At 40.8% G+C, this 16,684-nt stretch overlaps 1 protein-coding gene across 3 annotated transcripts in view; it reads left to right on the top strand.

Annotated features, from left to right (window-relative positions):
- Nucleotides 1–16,684, top strand: part of SLC9A2 (solute carrier family 9 member A2) — a 97,415-nt gene that overhangs the window by 67,840 nt on the left and 12,891 nt on the right. For all 3 annotated transcript variants that reach the window (XM_079110265.1, XM_079110264.1, XM_079110266.1), the window contains exons 6-8: nt 4,740–4,829; nt 5,373–5,443; nt 11,307–11,468. In XM_079110265.1, the coding sequence (XP_078966391.1) occupies nt 4,740–4,829; nt 5,373–5,443; nt 11,307–11,468 (323 nt within the window). The remainder of the gene's footprint in view (nt 1–4,739; nt 4,830–5,372; nt 5,444–11,306; nt 11,469–16,684) is intronic.

The following is a 16,684-nucleotide window of genomic DNA, read 5'->3' as shown; positions in this document are numbered from 1 at the left end:
TTGTTGTTGTTTTTCTCTCTCTTCCTCTCAGCCAGAGATCCTGGCTCCTAGACTTTAACAGCCAGCTTAGCTAGATGTGGCATCTGCAAATGCCACGTCCTCTGCCTCCGAAGCAGATGGTTTAAGGAGGGAGGAGAGGAAGAGGGGAGAGAGAGGAACATGCCATAATGCCTGCAGATTGTTCAAGGAGACGGCGCAGATAGTAAAAGGAGCTCTGCGCGAGCACACGTTTTTATGTTTACTATCGACTATGTGGTTCTTTGAGAAACCCAGTAGGTCTGGGTGGCGTCCACACTTGCTTCTTGGAGTTGGTGAGCTGTGACTTATTCTATTAGTGCATTCACTCCCAGATTATCTGTCTAGGGGGAAGAAGCAGCGTGAGGGCCGGGGCTGGCCCTGTGCCCTCTTTCTTTTCTTTTCTTCCATCTTTCTTTTTTCTAAAAAAATTTCATTTTTACAGACTGCATTTTGATCATTGTGCACAAAGGGGGTACAACTTTTCGTTTCTAAGGTGGTACCCAATGTAGATTCACACCATTTGTGTAATCACACGTGTTCATAGGGTAATGAGGTCTGTCCCAGGCCACTAGCTTCCCTTCTCCCCCCGACCCTGTCATTTCCCCCTATACAGTCCAAAGTTCCTCCATTCTTCTCGTATTCCCCTGTGCACACCCCCCATTATGTATCATCATCCACTTAATCAGAAAAAACATTCGGCCTTTGTTTTTTTGGGGATTGGCTTATTTCACTTAGCATGATATTCTCCAAATCCATCCGTTTACCTGCAAATGCCATAATTTTATTCTTCTTTATGACTGAATAATATTCCATTGTGTATATATACCACATTGGTGCATTATAGTTGTACATGATGGTGGAATTTATTGTTATATATTCATATATGCACCCTCTATATTTATGTTCTGTATTTCCAAACACTGGACACTCACTTGTTCTTTACTAACTGAACACTGACACAGAGAAATGTGAAGCAGCAGTTAGTGTAGAAGATATTAGACAAGTTTAAAAGTATGCATTCTCTTGACTCTTCCTTGAACTATTATCACACTAGTGGATTTTTGGAATAGACAATTCCGCAAACTCAGCCATCTCTGAAAGCCACATGTTTAGACCCATTTTCATTTACATAGATTAACATAAATGACAGAACATGTGTTGAAAGGAAACTATCATTACTTGCTGTTACTGCAAAGTGGCAGACTGGAAGACACACAGAACAAAAATTGCCAACTTGGCCCAAGTCACTTTGTACTTCAGAAAGTTCAATGAAAGTTAAGCTGAAAAACTGCCCAGAGCTGGAGGGTGGAACAAAACCTATGACCTCCTTTTAAAAGTGTGTGTGAACTGGGTGTGGTGGTGCACGCCTGTAATCCCTGCATCCCTGCAGGCTGAGGCGGGAGGATCGCAAGTTCAAAGCCAGCCTCAGCTACTTAGCGGGCCCTGAGCAACTTAGGGAGACCCTGTCTCTAAATAAAAAAAGTAATAATTAAAAAAAAGGACTGGGGATGTGGCTCAGCGATTAAGCTTCTGAGGGTTCGATTCCTGGTATACCTCCTACCCCCAAAAAAAGGTGTGTGTGTGTGTATACATTGTCAAATGCATTCTTACTTAAGGACATGTGGATACTTCAAGACAGAAATCAAGTGCTACGGATTAGACCTCACATATCTTCCACCCCCTCCCCCAAACTCAGCATGCCTTGCTGTAGTCTGTCCACTAGGCAGAGCCTCAGCAGACACCCCTCACGCCCTCCGTCACTCCCCTCTCACCTGCCCTGCTTCCGTGCCCTGTCCCACACTTATAAGTATACCAGCTGGTGACTCATTCTGTGCAAGTTTCCCCTCATTCTTTTATTTTCTATAATTTTCTGATTATGTTTATTCTTTTGGGTTAATTTAAAATGAATCTCTCAAGTTCTGTTAAAAGTCCTTGCGGATATATAACTAGAATTACATTGCATAAACATGATAACTGAATATTCATCAGAATATTGTTATCCCATCTAGAAACTGTTTATGTCTCTTTTTACACTCAAATCTTTTAAATATCCTTTAGGGGTTATAGTTTGCTTCATAAGGTTTATGTGTTTGTTATAGTGTGCATATATACATATCCAAATAGATACACACACATGCACTCATACACACACATCTAATGTGTGTGTGTGTTTACTATCTATATAACATACTAGTACATTTAACATACCATTATACACTAATATGTACTGATTATACAGACTTTTTTTCATTGCTATCATATATGTTACATCTTTAAATTAGTATAGGGAATGCATTGTGCAAGTTCATTTTATGTTCATCACTTTTTAAATCTCTCTTGTTATTTTTAAATGACAAAGAATTAACTTCATTTTAAATTTTATTTAATTTTTAATTTTCTCAGACCCCATTTTGATTCATTGTACACAAATGGTGTACAACTTTTCATTTCTATGATTGTATATGATGTAGATTCACATCATTCTTGTAATCATACATACACATAGGGTATACTGTCTGTTTCATCCTACTATCTTTCTGTCCCCCACCCCTCTCGCCCCTTTTTCCTCTACACCATCCAAAGTTCCTTCATTCTTCTCTTCCCCCTGCCACTCCCCCTCATTATATATTATCATGCACTTATCAGAGAAAACATTCAGCCTTTGGTTTTTGGGGCTTGGCCTATTTCACTTAGCATAATATTTTCCAGCTTTATTTACTAGCAAATGTCATAATTTTATTCTTCTTTATGGCTGAGTAATATTCCATTGTGTATTTATACCACAGATTCTTTATCCATTCGTCAACTGAAGGGCATCTAGGTTGGCTCCACAATCTATCTGTTGTGAATTGAGCAGCTATGAACATTGATGTGGCTGTATCACTCTAGTATGCTGATTTTAAGTTCTTTGGGTATAAAGCAAGGAGTGGGATAGCTGGGTCAAATTGTGGGTCCATTCTAAGGGTTCATCCTGGGAATGCAATATCCATATCAATAAATGTAATTCATCATGTCAATAGACTTAAGGATAAGAATCATATGGTTATTTCAATTGATGCAGAAAAACCGTTCGACAAAATACAACACCCCTTCATGCTCAAAACACTAGAAAAAATAGGGATAGTAGGAACATACCTGAACATTGTAAAGGCTATTTATGCTAAGCCCATGGCCAACATCATTCTTAATGGAGAAAAACTGAAACCATTCCCTTTAAAAACGGGAACACGACAGGGATGACCTCTTTCACCACTTCTATTCAACATTGTCCTCAAAACTCTAGCCAAAGCAATTAGGCAGACTAAAGAAATTAAAGGGATACAAATAGGAAAAGAAGAACCCAAGCTGTCACTATTTGCTGATGACATGATTCTCTATTTAGAGGATCCAAAAAACTCCTCCAGAAAACTTCTAGACCTCATCAATGAATTCAGCAAAATAGCAGGCTATAAAATCAACACACATAAATCTACAGCATTTTTATATGCAAGCGATGAAACAGCTGAAAGGGAAATGAGGAAAACAACTCCATTCACAATAGCATCAAAAAAAAAAAAAAAAAAAAAAAAACTTGGGAATCAATCTAACCAAAGAGGTGAACGACCTCTACAATGAAAGCTACACAACATTAAAGAAAGAAATTGATTCTCTTCATTTTCTGGGCAGAAAAGTAGACCACCCTCTGGCAGCAGACAGCTGTGCAGCTGCCCCTTCTTTGCCTGTTCTTGTTGAATGGACTGGGGAGGGAGAACACGGTGAGTGACAGATGGGGAGCTCTAACGGAAATAAATGCTTTTACTGTTTCATTGTTAAATGAGATGCTCACTGTCCCATCATGGTGAACATCTTTGGACACGTTAGGGAATTTCTGTTTTTCTTTTCGGTTTATTGGAGAGCTTATAATGCTCTCCAATTCCCAGGTTCACCCATGAACAAGCCAGACTCGCTCCCTGCTGGCCCTTGGCAGTCCTGAGGTCACTGCTGGGAGATACTTCCAACACTTTTTAAGATTCCTGTCGAGCTGGGCGCAGTGGCGCATGACTGTAATCCCAGTGGCTTGGGAGGCTAAGGCAGGAGGATCACAAGTTCGAGGCCAGTCTCAGCAACTTGGCAAGACCCTGTCTCTAATAAAATAAAAAAAAAGGGGGTTGGGGATGTGGCTCAGTGGGCCCCTGGGTTCAATCCCCAGTACCACAAAAAAAAAAAAAAAAAAAAATTCCTCTTGAGGTCTTCTCCGTATGAAGCGTTCCTTGACCAGCTGCTGCTGTTCCCTCTCTCATTCCTCTTTTCCCTGCATTAGTTGCTGTTGGGTAGATCTGTGTATTAGAGTCCAAAGTCCCATCATGTGTTCCAAATGTCCAAGCCCCTGGCATGGATGCAGTAGAAGCTTACTTAAACTTGTCTTAATAAATAAGCAAATGAAAGGATTGTTTTCCTGTGGATCATACAAGAAGTAGGTGATTCCAACAAACTGGATAATTCTCTAGCATTTCGTAGAATTACTGTCGTTTCTTCCATTTTAATCTGTTGTTTTGTGTTAGGACCTGGTCTTCCAAAATTAGGCCAGCAATCAAAAAGGAAGAGAAAATTAACAAAATGTTGCATTTCCTTTCTTGAATCTTGGCAGCAGAATATGTTATGTTATGGGTCATCAATGTTTAGCAGGAGTTCTTAAATTTTTGATTTTATAAGAAGAGTCATGTAATTTTTTTTCATTTTAGGGAATTACCATTCGGCCACTGGTGGAGTTTCTTGATGTAAAGAGATCCAATAAGAAGCAGCAAGCTGTCAGTGAAGAAATCCATTGCCGGGTAAGTGCTGATGGACTGTAACAACTTACATGATCAAAGAAAGAAATATTTGAGTCATTAAAACATCTCGACACTCAATTGCCCATTTGCAGTAGAAAGGAATGGCAGAGGGTGGAGCCAGGCATGGGGCATGTCTGCGTGGGGATGTCACAATAATCATAATCCCATGAGAGCATCTCCAAGCTGCTTGCTAAACTCTTGTATCAACAGAGGGTACAAGAAACCCCCTCTTTACTTCTTCCAAACTGAAAATATTTCTACACAATTTTTACAATTACTTTGACAATTATTACCATTTTTCCTATTTTTCAAACTTCAGAACAAACTCTTACAACAGTCAAAATAATTGAAGCATTCATTAATATTGATATAACAAACATCTCTGCTGGTTTGCAGGCAAACTGTTTTTATTGCTTTCAGGAAAAGAAACGAACAGTAAGAAACAAGAACGATTAGGGTCATTGGAGTTGAGTCATGACTATAAATTCAAAATTGCTGATTTCAGGTCACGACTAATCGATTAGCCTACTTTTTCTGTTTTAGTTTTTTGACCATGTGAAGACTGGAATTGAAGACGTTTGTGGACATTGGGGTCACAACTTTTGGAGAGACAAGTAAGGTCGTAAGTCATTGCGTGATGAAGTGGCTCGGGTCACTCTGGAAGCTGAACATTTTGACTTGTGTCAATTTTCAGGGTTGCAGATATTTCTTATGGTGCGCATGGTATGTCCTTTAAGATGAAGTTTAACTATAACAGAGACACAGAATAACAGGAGCTAAAGCAAAAGTAGAAGCTTATTTCTCATGTCAACTGCCAGAGGTAGGCTGTCAATAGAAGAATCCCACTTTATAGTGTCCTCAGGAACCCAGGACCCTCTCTAGCTGAGACACTAAAAGTGGCCTCCATTTCCAAGCTTGCTTCTTGGACAAGAATTGGCACTTTGGTATCAGCCATTGTAGGCTGCATGAAGAAAGAAAGAAGACATCTTGCTGCCTGCCTCCTCCACAGCTATCAGAAGCTGTCACAAGGTTTCTCCATTTTTATCATGTGGCTGTGACCCAGCTGTATGGCCATTCTTGTGCAAAGGAGGCTAAGAGGAATGCAGTATACTTGGTTAAAAATCGAGGTTTCTTCCAGGTGTGATACACACCTATTATGCTAGTGACTGGGGAGGCTGAGGCAGGAGGATCACAAGTTCGAAGCCAGCCTTAGTAATTCAGCGACACCTTGTTGCAAAATAAAAAATGAAGTGGTCTGGTGATACCGTTCATTGGTAAGGGGCCCCTGGGTTCAAGCTCAAGAAAAGAGAAGGATTCAGTTACTTTCAGTTATTGCCATTCAGTCACAGCGAGAGAACTTGTGGAATGCAGATATTAAGCTGGGGATGTAAGTAATAAGCTAGTAGAAGTCACAAACATCTAAACTATTTCACAGGCTTCAGTAAGATGAAAGATTGCATGTGTTTTTGTGTCGCACACGTGCATGCGCACACAGAGTTGGCTTTTTTGTGAATGGTTCTGTGGCAGATGTATGTGCTTTAGTTCTGCTTTTCATGGTTCTTAGAGTTGTAGTGAAGGTAGACCAGCCTGGCAGAATCAGATGGATGCTTGAAAAGCAGAGCTGCAGGATCAAGTACAGATGAGATGTGACAGCAGAGCTGGGGACAGTGGGGTCCAGGAGCCAGCCCGCACCAGCTAGCGGGAACTCACCAGGTGCCTGGCTTCCCCTCTGCACATAGGATGCCACCAAGATGGCCGCTCACAGCACAGAACTGACAGATGCTCAAAGTTGGGACCTTTTATCATAGAGTGTTCTGTGGAGCATTGGTAAGCATATTGCTGGCGAGGTAAAGACTTTCAAAGGAAGCACCATGTAATTTGGACCCTAAAGACAGAAGAACAATATTCAAGATGGCATTTGGAGGATCTCTCTTGCCTTTTCCTTCCAAACTTGCTAACAAACCTTCTCCCCACGACGAATTTACCTGAAGTCAGCCAACCTGCCCAGGTACTTTATTTAACATCAGAGAATTTTTGAGACTTACTTTGCTCATCTGTGCTGACAGGATGCTAACTCTTGGGCCTCTAAAATTTTGCAACATAATAAGAGACAACAAAACAGCAGCTCAGTAAACAGGTGTGTGTGTGTGTGTGTGTGGAGAGAGAGAGAGAGAGAGAGAGAGAGAGAGAGAGAGAGAGAGAGAGAGAGAGAGAAGAGAGTCAGAGATCATTAAGTAATGCAGTGAACTATGCTGCCGGACAACCTTTACAAGGTTTGCAGTACTGTTTACTAATGTAGAAAGGTCACCTGGGATTTGCCTTAGTTCATAAATAAAAGATATTTTATGGGTGGGGAGAGTGCCCGGTGAATCACATGGGAGCAGGAGATAATAAGAGAAAGCAAACTACAGTCTACATTGTGAACATGTGCAGAAAAAGGCCATTTCTCCTGGGAAGCTCTTCTTCAGAGGCAGGAGGTAAACCGGAAAACCCACCACGTCTGTCCCATGTCTCCTTACCCGAGCCTGCTTCTCCTCTGGGGACCTTCCCAGGTCGACGAGTCCTTGCTCGTGCCAAACCAGGGAACCTGATGTTCCTTTCTCCTTTCTCCATTGTTGTTGTAGCCCTGCCTCTTTTCCACCGTCTCCCTTTCTACCCAACCACTCTTTTCCCTTTCTCTAGAACCCCTTCGATGATCTCTCGAGGAGGTGAGTGGGAGGTGTAACCCAGAACAGCTAGGTTCCTGTCAGAAGTGAAGCTTGGGCTCTACCTTCCTACCGCTTCTGCCGCCCTGAAGGGGAAAAAATAGACTTGAGTAGGCATCAGATGCAGGTTGGTGTCCCCGAGGGCACTGGAAAGAGGGGCCCTGTCATGAGGAAGGTTTGGTCTGAAACTCAGGCAGAGGAATGTCACAGAAGTCGCTCTGCCCTGTATTTTGGGCAGAGACACTGTCTCTGGGTCCCAGGCAGACATCCCCAGGCAGCCAGGCTACTTGGACTGTGACCAAGCCAACTGGCTCATGTCTGGAAGGTAAAATTTCTCTAACACTCTCCTCAGCAGTGAATGTCCTTCAGTTAATAATTTTGCAAAGATTCATAGATTTCCTTGCACAATTATTTCCAGGTAAATTTGAAATGATTTTCTGGATTGCCAAATATCCTTGTGCATCGCAGGCAGAGCAAAGACGTCGGCAGGTTTGGGAGAGTGGCAGGCCAACAGGCCATTTTTAAAACAGCTCTGCTCAGAGCTCATCTCTCTTAAGCACATCATTATTTATCTGACTAAAAATGGCATCCAAAAATAAGTGATTGTTTTAGGCCTGTTGGGTTTCTTTCTTTTTCCTCCAGAGACCTTATGCTTTGGATTTCTAGTGGCAGAGAGTGCATGGGGCATTTGGTCCTTTGGGAATGGGAGGAAAGGGTTACAGAGTGGACACATTCCTCAGGCTTAGCAAAAGGGACCTAATGATGGTGAAAGAAAGCACCTGTGTATAACTTGGCAGAGAAATGAAAGAAGCAGAACTAAAGAAAGAGAGAAAACACGCAGTCCCTGTACAGAACAGATCAAATGCCTTTGTCCTCAATGTTTATCCTTCCTTTTGCTTATCTCTAGGGAAAAGCTAAAACAATAATAATAATAAAAGGAGTTTAAGATGCTGTGTTGCTGTTGGGAATCCTGGCTCAATGGGCTGAACATGAAACTCAGAATAAAGTAGGAAACAGTAGGCGCCCTCTTTTTGTGGTGGCCATTCTGTACCAGGGCTCATTCAGGATGGCTCCCCTTTCATTATTGAGAGCCCTCCAGTATTTAGAACAAAGGACCAGTGCCAAGAATGTGGGTTAACATTGGTTCCTTTCATGGCCCAGGTGTGCCTGTAAACCTCCTTGGGTTTATGGTGATCCCTGTACACACTTATTTCTTTCTCAACAAATATTTATTGCATGCCACTTTACTTATATATTGGCAGAATAATGCTGCTTAACAAACCATGCCAAAACACAACCACTCAAAATAGCCTTCGCTTATTGTTACTATGCCTGAGTCATAAGGCTGCCACTCGGCTGGTCTGGGTTTGGGCTGTGCTGATCTGGGCTGGTCTTGCTCATGCTGCAGTGGTTTGGATGGTGGTCAGCTGATCCTGGCTGCCCTTGTCAGATGTGACAGGGGTGTGTTGGCTCTGCCTCACTGGAGTGATTGCACCTTTGTCCGTGCCACCCTGTGCATATGCTCCTGGGAGGACTGTGGAAGCACAGGATGCAGGCTTCAGTGTGCAAGTTCAGCTGAAGCCTCTCCTTCCCTCCTCATATGCTATGATGTCATTGAGTCCAGTGGCCCTAAGCAGGCAGGGCATGTCACCAAGCCATGGCAGAATGACATCTCAGGTAAGAGGCAGAGAATGTGAACACAGGGAGGCACTGGGACCAAATGATCCATTCTATTCCACCTCGTCAACATGTGCCAGACACTCTTCCAAGCACAGGCGATACAGGAGAAGACAGAAGTCCCTGGGTATGTAGATCTTACATTTCAGGGCCAAGAGACAGAAAATAAGATAAAGAAATTACATATCACATTAGAAAGTGGTCAGGGCTATGTGGAAAAATGCACCTGGAATGTGAAATAGAGAATGTAGAGGGTGGAGAGAGGGTGATCAGTTCTAACAAGATGGATAGGAAGGCTCTTCAGAGAAAATCACCACTGCGGAGAGGCTGAAGGGGGTGTTTGCATGAGTTCTGCAGGGATCTGGGGACGCACATCCCTAGTAGGAGGAATGTGAGTTTCAGGGCCCAGAGCGCAGGTGGGAAGTATCTAAGGCAGAAAGGACCCTAGTGAAGCTGCACCCGAGGAAGAGGGTGCACACTGTTAAGAGGTGCAGACCCAGATTTTGGAAGGCCTCATGGGCCAAGGTGCTTTTATTCAAGTGAGAAGCAGAGCAGTCTTACATTCTGCCTGACTTTCCAGCAGGAGCACTCTGTCTTCTGTGTTGAGAGGCCCCAGGACCCACCAGCAGGCCGCCAGCGGAGGCAGGCACACCCATTAGGTACCTGATTCAGTGTGAGCATCCAGTGAGAGAGGACTTAGACCATGGTGCTGGGAGAAGTGGTGAGCGGTTGATGGACTTCCTGAGTGGTTGGATGGCAGACCGACAGGAATCATTGATAGAGTGGATGTGGAATTTTTGAGCCCTGGGGCTTCTACATGTTGAGTGGCTTCAACAACAGAAATGAGTTTTCTCACAGTTCTGGGGCGGAAGTCTCAGATCAAGGTCTGAGCTAGGGTAGTTCCTTGTGGGGGCTGTGAGGCAGGGCTGCCCCAGGATGAAGGTGTTCTCCCTCACTCACCACATTGTCTTTCCTCTGCATGTGACTATGTCCAAGTGGCCTCTTCTTATAAGGACCCCATGTTGGATTAGAGCCCACCCTAGTGACTTCATCTTAACTTAATCATGTTTATAAAGACCCTGTCTCCAAATACAGTCACATTCGGATGAACTAGGGGTTAGGAATTCAATAGATGAATTTTGGGTGGGGCACAATTAAGCCCATACTATGGAATATACTAGAAGAAGTAAAGATAACACCAGAGCTTTAAGCCTAGTGGAGGCACCATAATCCAAGGTGGGGAGGACTATGGGAGAAGTCAGTTCAGTTTCAACAGGTCAGGTAGGAGATGCCTGTTAGACACTTCACCAGAGACGGTGAGTAAGCACGGGAGTATTCATGTCTGGGGTTGGAGGTCAGAGCTGGAGAGACGGATTACGGAGTCATGGATTTAGAGATGGTGAAAAGGCATGACACTGGGCAAGACGCTCAGGGAAGCGGACCAGGGGTGGACCCTAGAACACGCCTACATTCAGAGGTCAGGAAGAAGGAAAGGAACCAAGCAAAGAAGCCAAGAAGGAGATAGGAGGGACCTGACAGGGTGTGGTGCACTGGTAGCCAGATGAAGACCATGTGTTAAGCAGGCGAGGCCAAGAAGGATGATTCTGACACCTGGCCACAGATTTCACCGTGGGTTCACTGATGACTTCCACAAGAGCAGCTTCAGTGGAGTGCTGGAGGCGAAGCCCTGACTTGTGACTAGCCAAGAATCGCAGCAGAGGAATTGGAGGTAGCGTGCACAGATAGCATGTTGCTGAAAGAGGAAGTAGAAAATGGTAAAGGGAGAAATATATATATCCACACGTACATATTTAATCTTATGTGAATAGTAGATAACACGTATGTATGTTCTGGTCATATACAAAACTATTGATATGCAAGTGTATGTGTCTATGTAGATATTTATATGTACACATAATCGTAAGTATAGGATGTGTACTTTACATACACATATATATCGATATGCATATATAAAAATATACATTAAGATCAGATTTGCTGACTGCTGTTAGTAATTTTTACCTTGGAGTTTTTTCACTTGTTTTTTGTCAGTGTAGTATTCACTAATTGAAAATTTGACTTACTTTATTCACAGGTTTAAGAAATTCGATGATAAATATCTTCGGAAGCTTTTGATTCGGGAAAACCAACCCAAGTCAAGCATTGTGTCCTTATATAAAAAACTTGAAATAAAACATGCCATTGAGATGGCAGAGACTGGAATGATAAGTACCGTCCCCTCTTTTGCATCTCTGAAGTAAGTATGGTTTTGCACCTAAAATTAGTATTACTAAATGTGCTTTGATAGTTTTTTGAAACCAATAATTATTAAAAAATTGACCTGCATCCTAGAGGGTTGCCTTAATCTCACAGCAGATTGAGATTCTGCTTAAAATGGAAAAGCTGGAAATGTGTCATATTTTAAGTGACATTATGCTATGTTTTATGCTATCCTAGTTTAGAGTTGATGAGTCAAGACATACTGTCATGTTTAGGATGTTTATGCCTTTTATAATATTTGCTTGGGGAAATTAAAGTCCCCTTAGCCTGAACTGTGAAGTGAAATTATTTTAAGCTGTGTTATAATTGTTAGTATAAATATACATGCACTAACATAGCTATTTTGTTATAGATTCTTCACTCATAGTTGAAGGCTTGGGAAGAATAGTAGTGGACATCTGGTACAGTGATTCTCAACACACTGGAAACACCTTGTGAGAGTTTAAATAATGCAGATGTCTGGGACCTACTCCCGACCAATTATATCAGAATCTCTGGTGCTGAGCTCAGGTCTAGGTATATTTAAAAGTTCTTCAGATGCATCTAATATGCAGGTGGGATTGAGATCCACTTATCTAGTTTGTCTCCCTAATTTTAAAAACAAGGAAGTGCAGACCCAGCATGGAGAAGTGACTTATCTTTCAGCAGCATAACAATGAATACAGTCACACTTGGCAAATGAGGTTATTTCATCCTGTAAACATCATTCCTTTTCTTGTACCAAGGTGCTAGAAATTATAGGTTCCCACTGATTTCTTCTGGTGCAGATGAGCTTGAAACTCATTCAAACTAAATTTCATGTAATTAAAAGCTACCTGTGAGAAAGTTGAAGTGAGAGAGGAAGAAGCCCACATAATATCCAATCACATAATCTATGATTTTTTTACTAGGAATCTAAGCCTCCTATAAAAATTATGGGATCTTAAACCTGACACAATGATGCATGCCTGTAATCCCAGCAACTTGGGAGGTTGAGACAGGAGAATTGCAGCTTTCAGGCCAGCCTCAGCAAATTAGCAAGACCTGTCTCAAAAAAAAAAAAAAAAAAAAAAAAAGAAAAGAAAAAGGGCTTGGGGTGTAGTTCAGTAGTAGCATGTCCCTGGATTTAATCCCCCACAACTACAAATAAATAAATTATGGGAGTTTACATGGTCCAGAATAAAAAGGTGTGGTCACCATGGCTCAGAAGTATTGGTATTATATATCATTAGAAACAGCACTGTGCAGAACAGAACAGTAGAATACCTGACTTGTCACCTGAGCTCTGCAAGTATTTTGCTTTGTGATCTTGAGCTGGTCTATTCCCTGAGCTTGAGAGTCTTCATCAAAAAAATGAGGTTGGCTTTAGACTGGATCTTTAAGTTTCCCCTATGGTCTTTTTTTTTTTTTTTTTTTGCTACTAAGGATTGAACTCAGGGGCACTCAACCACTGAGCCACATCCCCAGTCCATTTTTGTATTTCATTTAAAGACAGGATCTCACTGAGTTGCTTAGGGCCTCGCTAAGTTGCTGAGGCTGGCTTTGAACTCCTGATCCTCCTGCCTCAGCCTCTGGAGCTGCTGGGATGGCAGGCGTACTCCACTGCCCCTCACTTTTACAGTGTTTCTTTAGCACTATTCCATTTACATTTAGGGCAAGGAAAACCTTTGTTAAACAGCTTTTTAAGAGAGCCATGATTTTTGTGATCTCAGATGAGGGGCATCTCAGTTTTCCTTTCTGATAATAGTTTATTTTGAAATCAATATAGTTTATTTTGAAAAGAGTAATGGCAAGGGTTCAGAGTTACAGGGTATGTAGAAAAATGTCTGGCCAGCTACACAGACATTCTGTGACACTGACCCTTCTACTTCTCCCAGACGTTTTCTCTGAAGGAAAATAGACTCAATCAGAGAGGGGAAAAGACACTGCGTTTTTGGCAATAATGGTTGAGTATTAATGGACCAAATCATCTTCTATGAACAACTAGAAAAGAAGGACAAAACGTATTTTAAAAATTTCCTTGGAAGCTGGAGAGTGCCACCATGGTGAGGAATATTGTGGTCAAGAGACGAGAGAAATCACAAACATGGAACTGGCAATTGGGGCCATTTCCAGTGTGAGGATATCTTTCAGTTATAGAAGAGGTGTCTGGAAGTCTAAGAGGTAAACAGGTTTGCAAAACTAGTGGGCCTTAGAAAGTAAGATTGGAATTCAAGACCTAAACAAGAAGGAGGAGCTCTTATACCCAGCTACAGAATGCTGCTTCCAGAGTGAGTCCTATACCTTACCCATCATCAGAAGGAGGTCCAGCTGGGGATTATCTAAATCTGTGGTATTGAAAAACCTCTATCACACGTGCTGCAGAAAAGTGAACTTAAATTCTCTGTGTAAGAAAATAAGATTATAAAGAGCTTTAAACAGTGCCTCTGTGTTCTTTTATAAATAGTATCTAGCAACTGATCAAAAATAACCAAACATTTGAGGAGAGAAGAAAATGTGACTTAAAAAACATTGAGAAAAGACAGTTGTGATAAGCACAAAGGGGATTCATATAATTTATTTATTAGACTGGAGTTTAGATAGAGGACAGAAAATGATAGTGACACTTTTTTCCAGTATCATGGAGATTACCTAAATAAAAAATCTGCTTTGAAATTATTGAGCTAAAAAGTAACTGAATTTAGGATTTTTTTTGATGGATTGAACAGCAGACTAGACGGAGTTGAAAATTTGATTGGTTAAAGGACAAGTCAGGGGGAAATAACCACAAAGCACAGAGTGAAAAAAAAAGTTTGAAAAATATGGGAAATAAAATACTAAATGTTCAGGATGTGGTGAAAATGTTCAGGAGATGGTAGAGAAATTGGAAGAGGCAGTATTTTAAGAGATATTGACTGAGGCCTTTCCAAGGTAAGTAAGAGATAAATTATAATAAACTTCAAGTGGATTCGATAAAAAGGTAATCAAAGCTAGATATGTATTAGTAAAACTGCTGAAAAAATTAAAAACTGAAGAGTTTCTTAAAAACACCCAAATAAGATATGTATTCTTCAATGTAGAAAAATCACTGATTTTCAACAAAATCAATTGAAACCAACAACACCTTCAAAACACTGAAGGAAAATAACTGGAAACCTGGAATTTTAAACCTTGCAAAAATATCATTCAGAAAATAGATTAGAAGCATTTTCAGGCAAATAAAAATCATCACACTAGAGTAAATACCAAGGGTATCAAACAGAAGGAAAGAATCCTGCAGAGAAACTTGAAGAGAAAGGAAAAAATTAAAGATAATGGAAATGATAATATTGGGAAAAGCTAAATGAGTATTGACCATATTAATGACCATATTGTATAATATTAATGACCAAATGTATATAACATCAACAACAATAATAGCCTTGAAGTTGAGAACTGTCAGTGTGTTCGAAGGACTTTGTATTGTTCTAAAAGTGGTGAAAATAATCATTTATTTTGGATCTTCACAGGCCAAGGTAACCAATAAAAAATAACAATAAGAAAGCAAAAGCATGTAACCAATAAGCTAAAGTGAAGGAAATTTTTTTTTAATTTATTTTTATTGTAAACAAATGGGATACATGTTGTTTCTGTTTGTACATGGAGTAACAGCATACCATTTGCATATTCATAAATTTACATAATGATGTTTGATTCATTCCATTATTTTTTTCCTTCCCCCCCACCCCTTCTACCTCTCTTTAACCTCTATACAGTCCCTCCTTCCTCCATTCTTGTCCCACTCCCACCCCTCATTAAGTGTCATCATCCGCTTATCAGTGAGATCATTCCTCTTTTGGATTTTTGAGATTGGCTTATCTCACTTAACATGATATTCTCCAATTTCATCCATTTGCCTGCAAATGCCATAATTTTATTATTCTTTATAGCTGAGTAATATTCCATTGTATATATATACCACAGTTTCTTTATCCATTCATCAGTTGAAGGGCATCTAGGTTGGTTCCATAGTCTGGCTATTGTGAATTGAGCAGCTATGAACTTTGATGTGGCTGTATCTCTGTAGTATGCTGATTTTAAGTCCTTTGGGTATAGGCCAAGGAGTGGGATAGCTGGGTCAAATGGTAGGTCCATTCCAAGTTTTCTAAGGAATCTCCACACTGCTTTCCAGAGTGGCTGCACTAATTTGCATCCCCACCAGCAATGTATGAGTGTACCTTTTTCCCCACATCCTCTCCAACACGTATTGTTGCTTGTATTCTTGATAATCGCCATTCTAATTGGGGTGAGATGGAATCTTAGTGTAGTTTTGATTTGCATTTCTCTTATTACTAGAGATGTTGAACATTTTTTCATATATCTGTTGATTTCTTGTATATCTTCTTCTGTGAAGTGTCTGTTCATTTCCTTAGCCCATTTGTTGATTGGGTTATTTGTATTCTTAGTGTAGAGTTTTTTGAGTTCTTTATATATTCTGGAAATTAGTGCTGTATCTGAAGTATGAGAGGCAAAGATATTCTCCCACTCTGTAGGCTCTCTCTTTGCATTGCTGATAGTTTCCTTTGCTGAGAGAAAGCAATTTAGTTTGAATCAATCCCAGTTATTGATTCTTGCTTTTATATCTTGTGCTATGGGAGTCCCGTTAAGGAAGTCTGATCCTAAGCCAACAAGGTGAAGATTTGGACCTACTTTTTCTTCTATGAGATGCAGGGTCTCTGGTCTGATTTCAAGGTCCTTGATCCATTGTGAGTTGAGTTTTGTGCAGGATGAGAGATAGGGGTTTAGTTTCATTCTGTTGCATATGGATTTCCAGTTTTCCCAGAACCATTTGTTGCAGAGGCTATCTTTTCTCCCTTGCATATTTTTGGCACCTTTGTCTAGTATTAGAAAATTGTATTTATTTGGGTTTGTGTCCGTGTCCTCTATTCTGTACCATTGATCTACCTGTCTATTTTGGTGCCAATACCATGCTGTTTTTGTTACTATTGCTTTGTAGTATAGTTGAAGTTCTGGTATTGCGATATCCCCTGTTTCATTCTTCCTGCTAAGGATTGCTTTAGCTATTCTGGGTTTCTTATTCTTCCAGATGAATTTCTGTGAGGTACGTCATTGGGATTTTAATTGGAATTGCATTGAATCTCTATAGCACTTTTGGTAGTATGGCCATTTTGACAATATTAATTCTGCCTATCCAAGAACATGGGAGATCTTTCCATCTTCTAAGGTCTTCCTTAA

Source organism: Sciurus vulgaris, assembly GCF_902686455.1.
Source record: "Sciurus vulgaris genome assembly, chromosome: 14".
Classification (NCBI taxonomy): Eukaryota; Metazoa; Chordata; class Mammalia; order Rodentia; family Sciuridae; genus Sciurus; species Sciurus vulgaris.
This window is presented reverse-complemented; position numbering and strand designations above follow the sequence as displayed.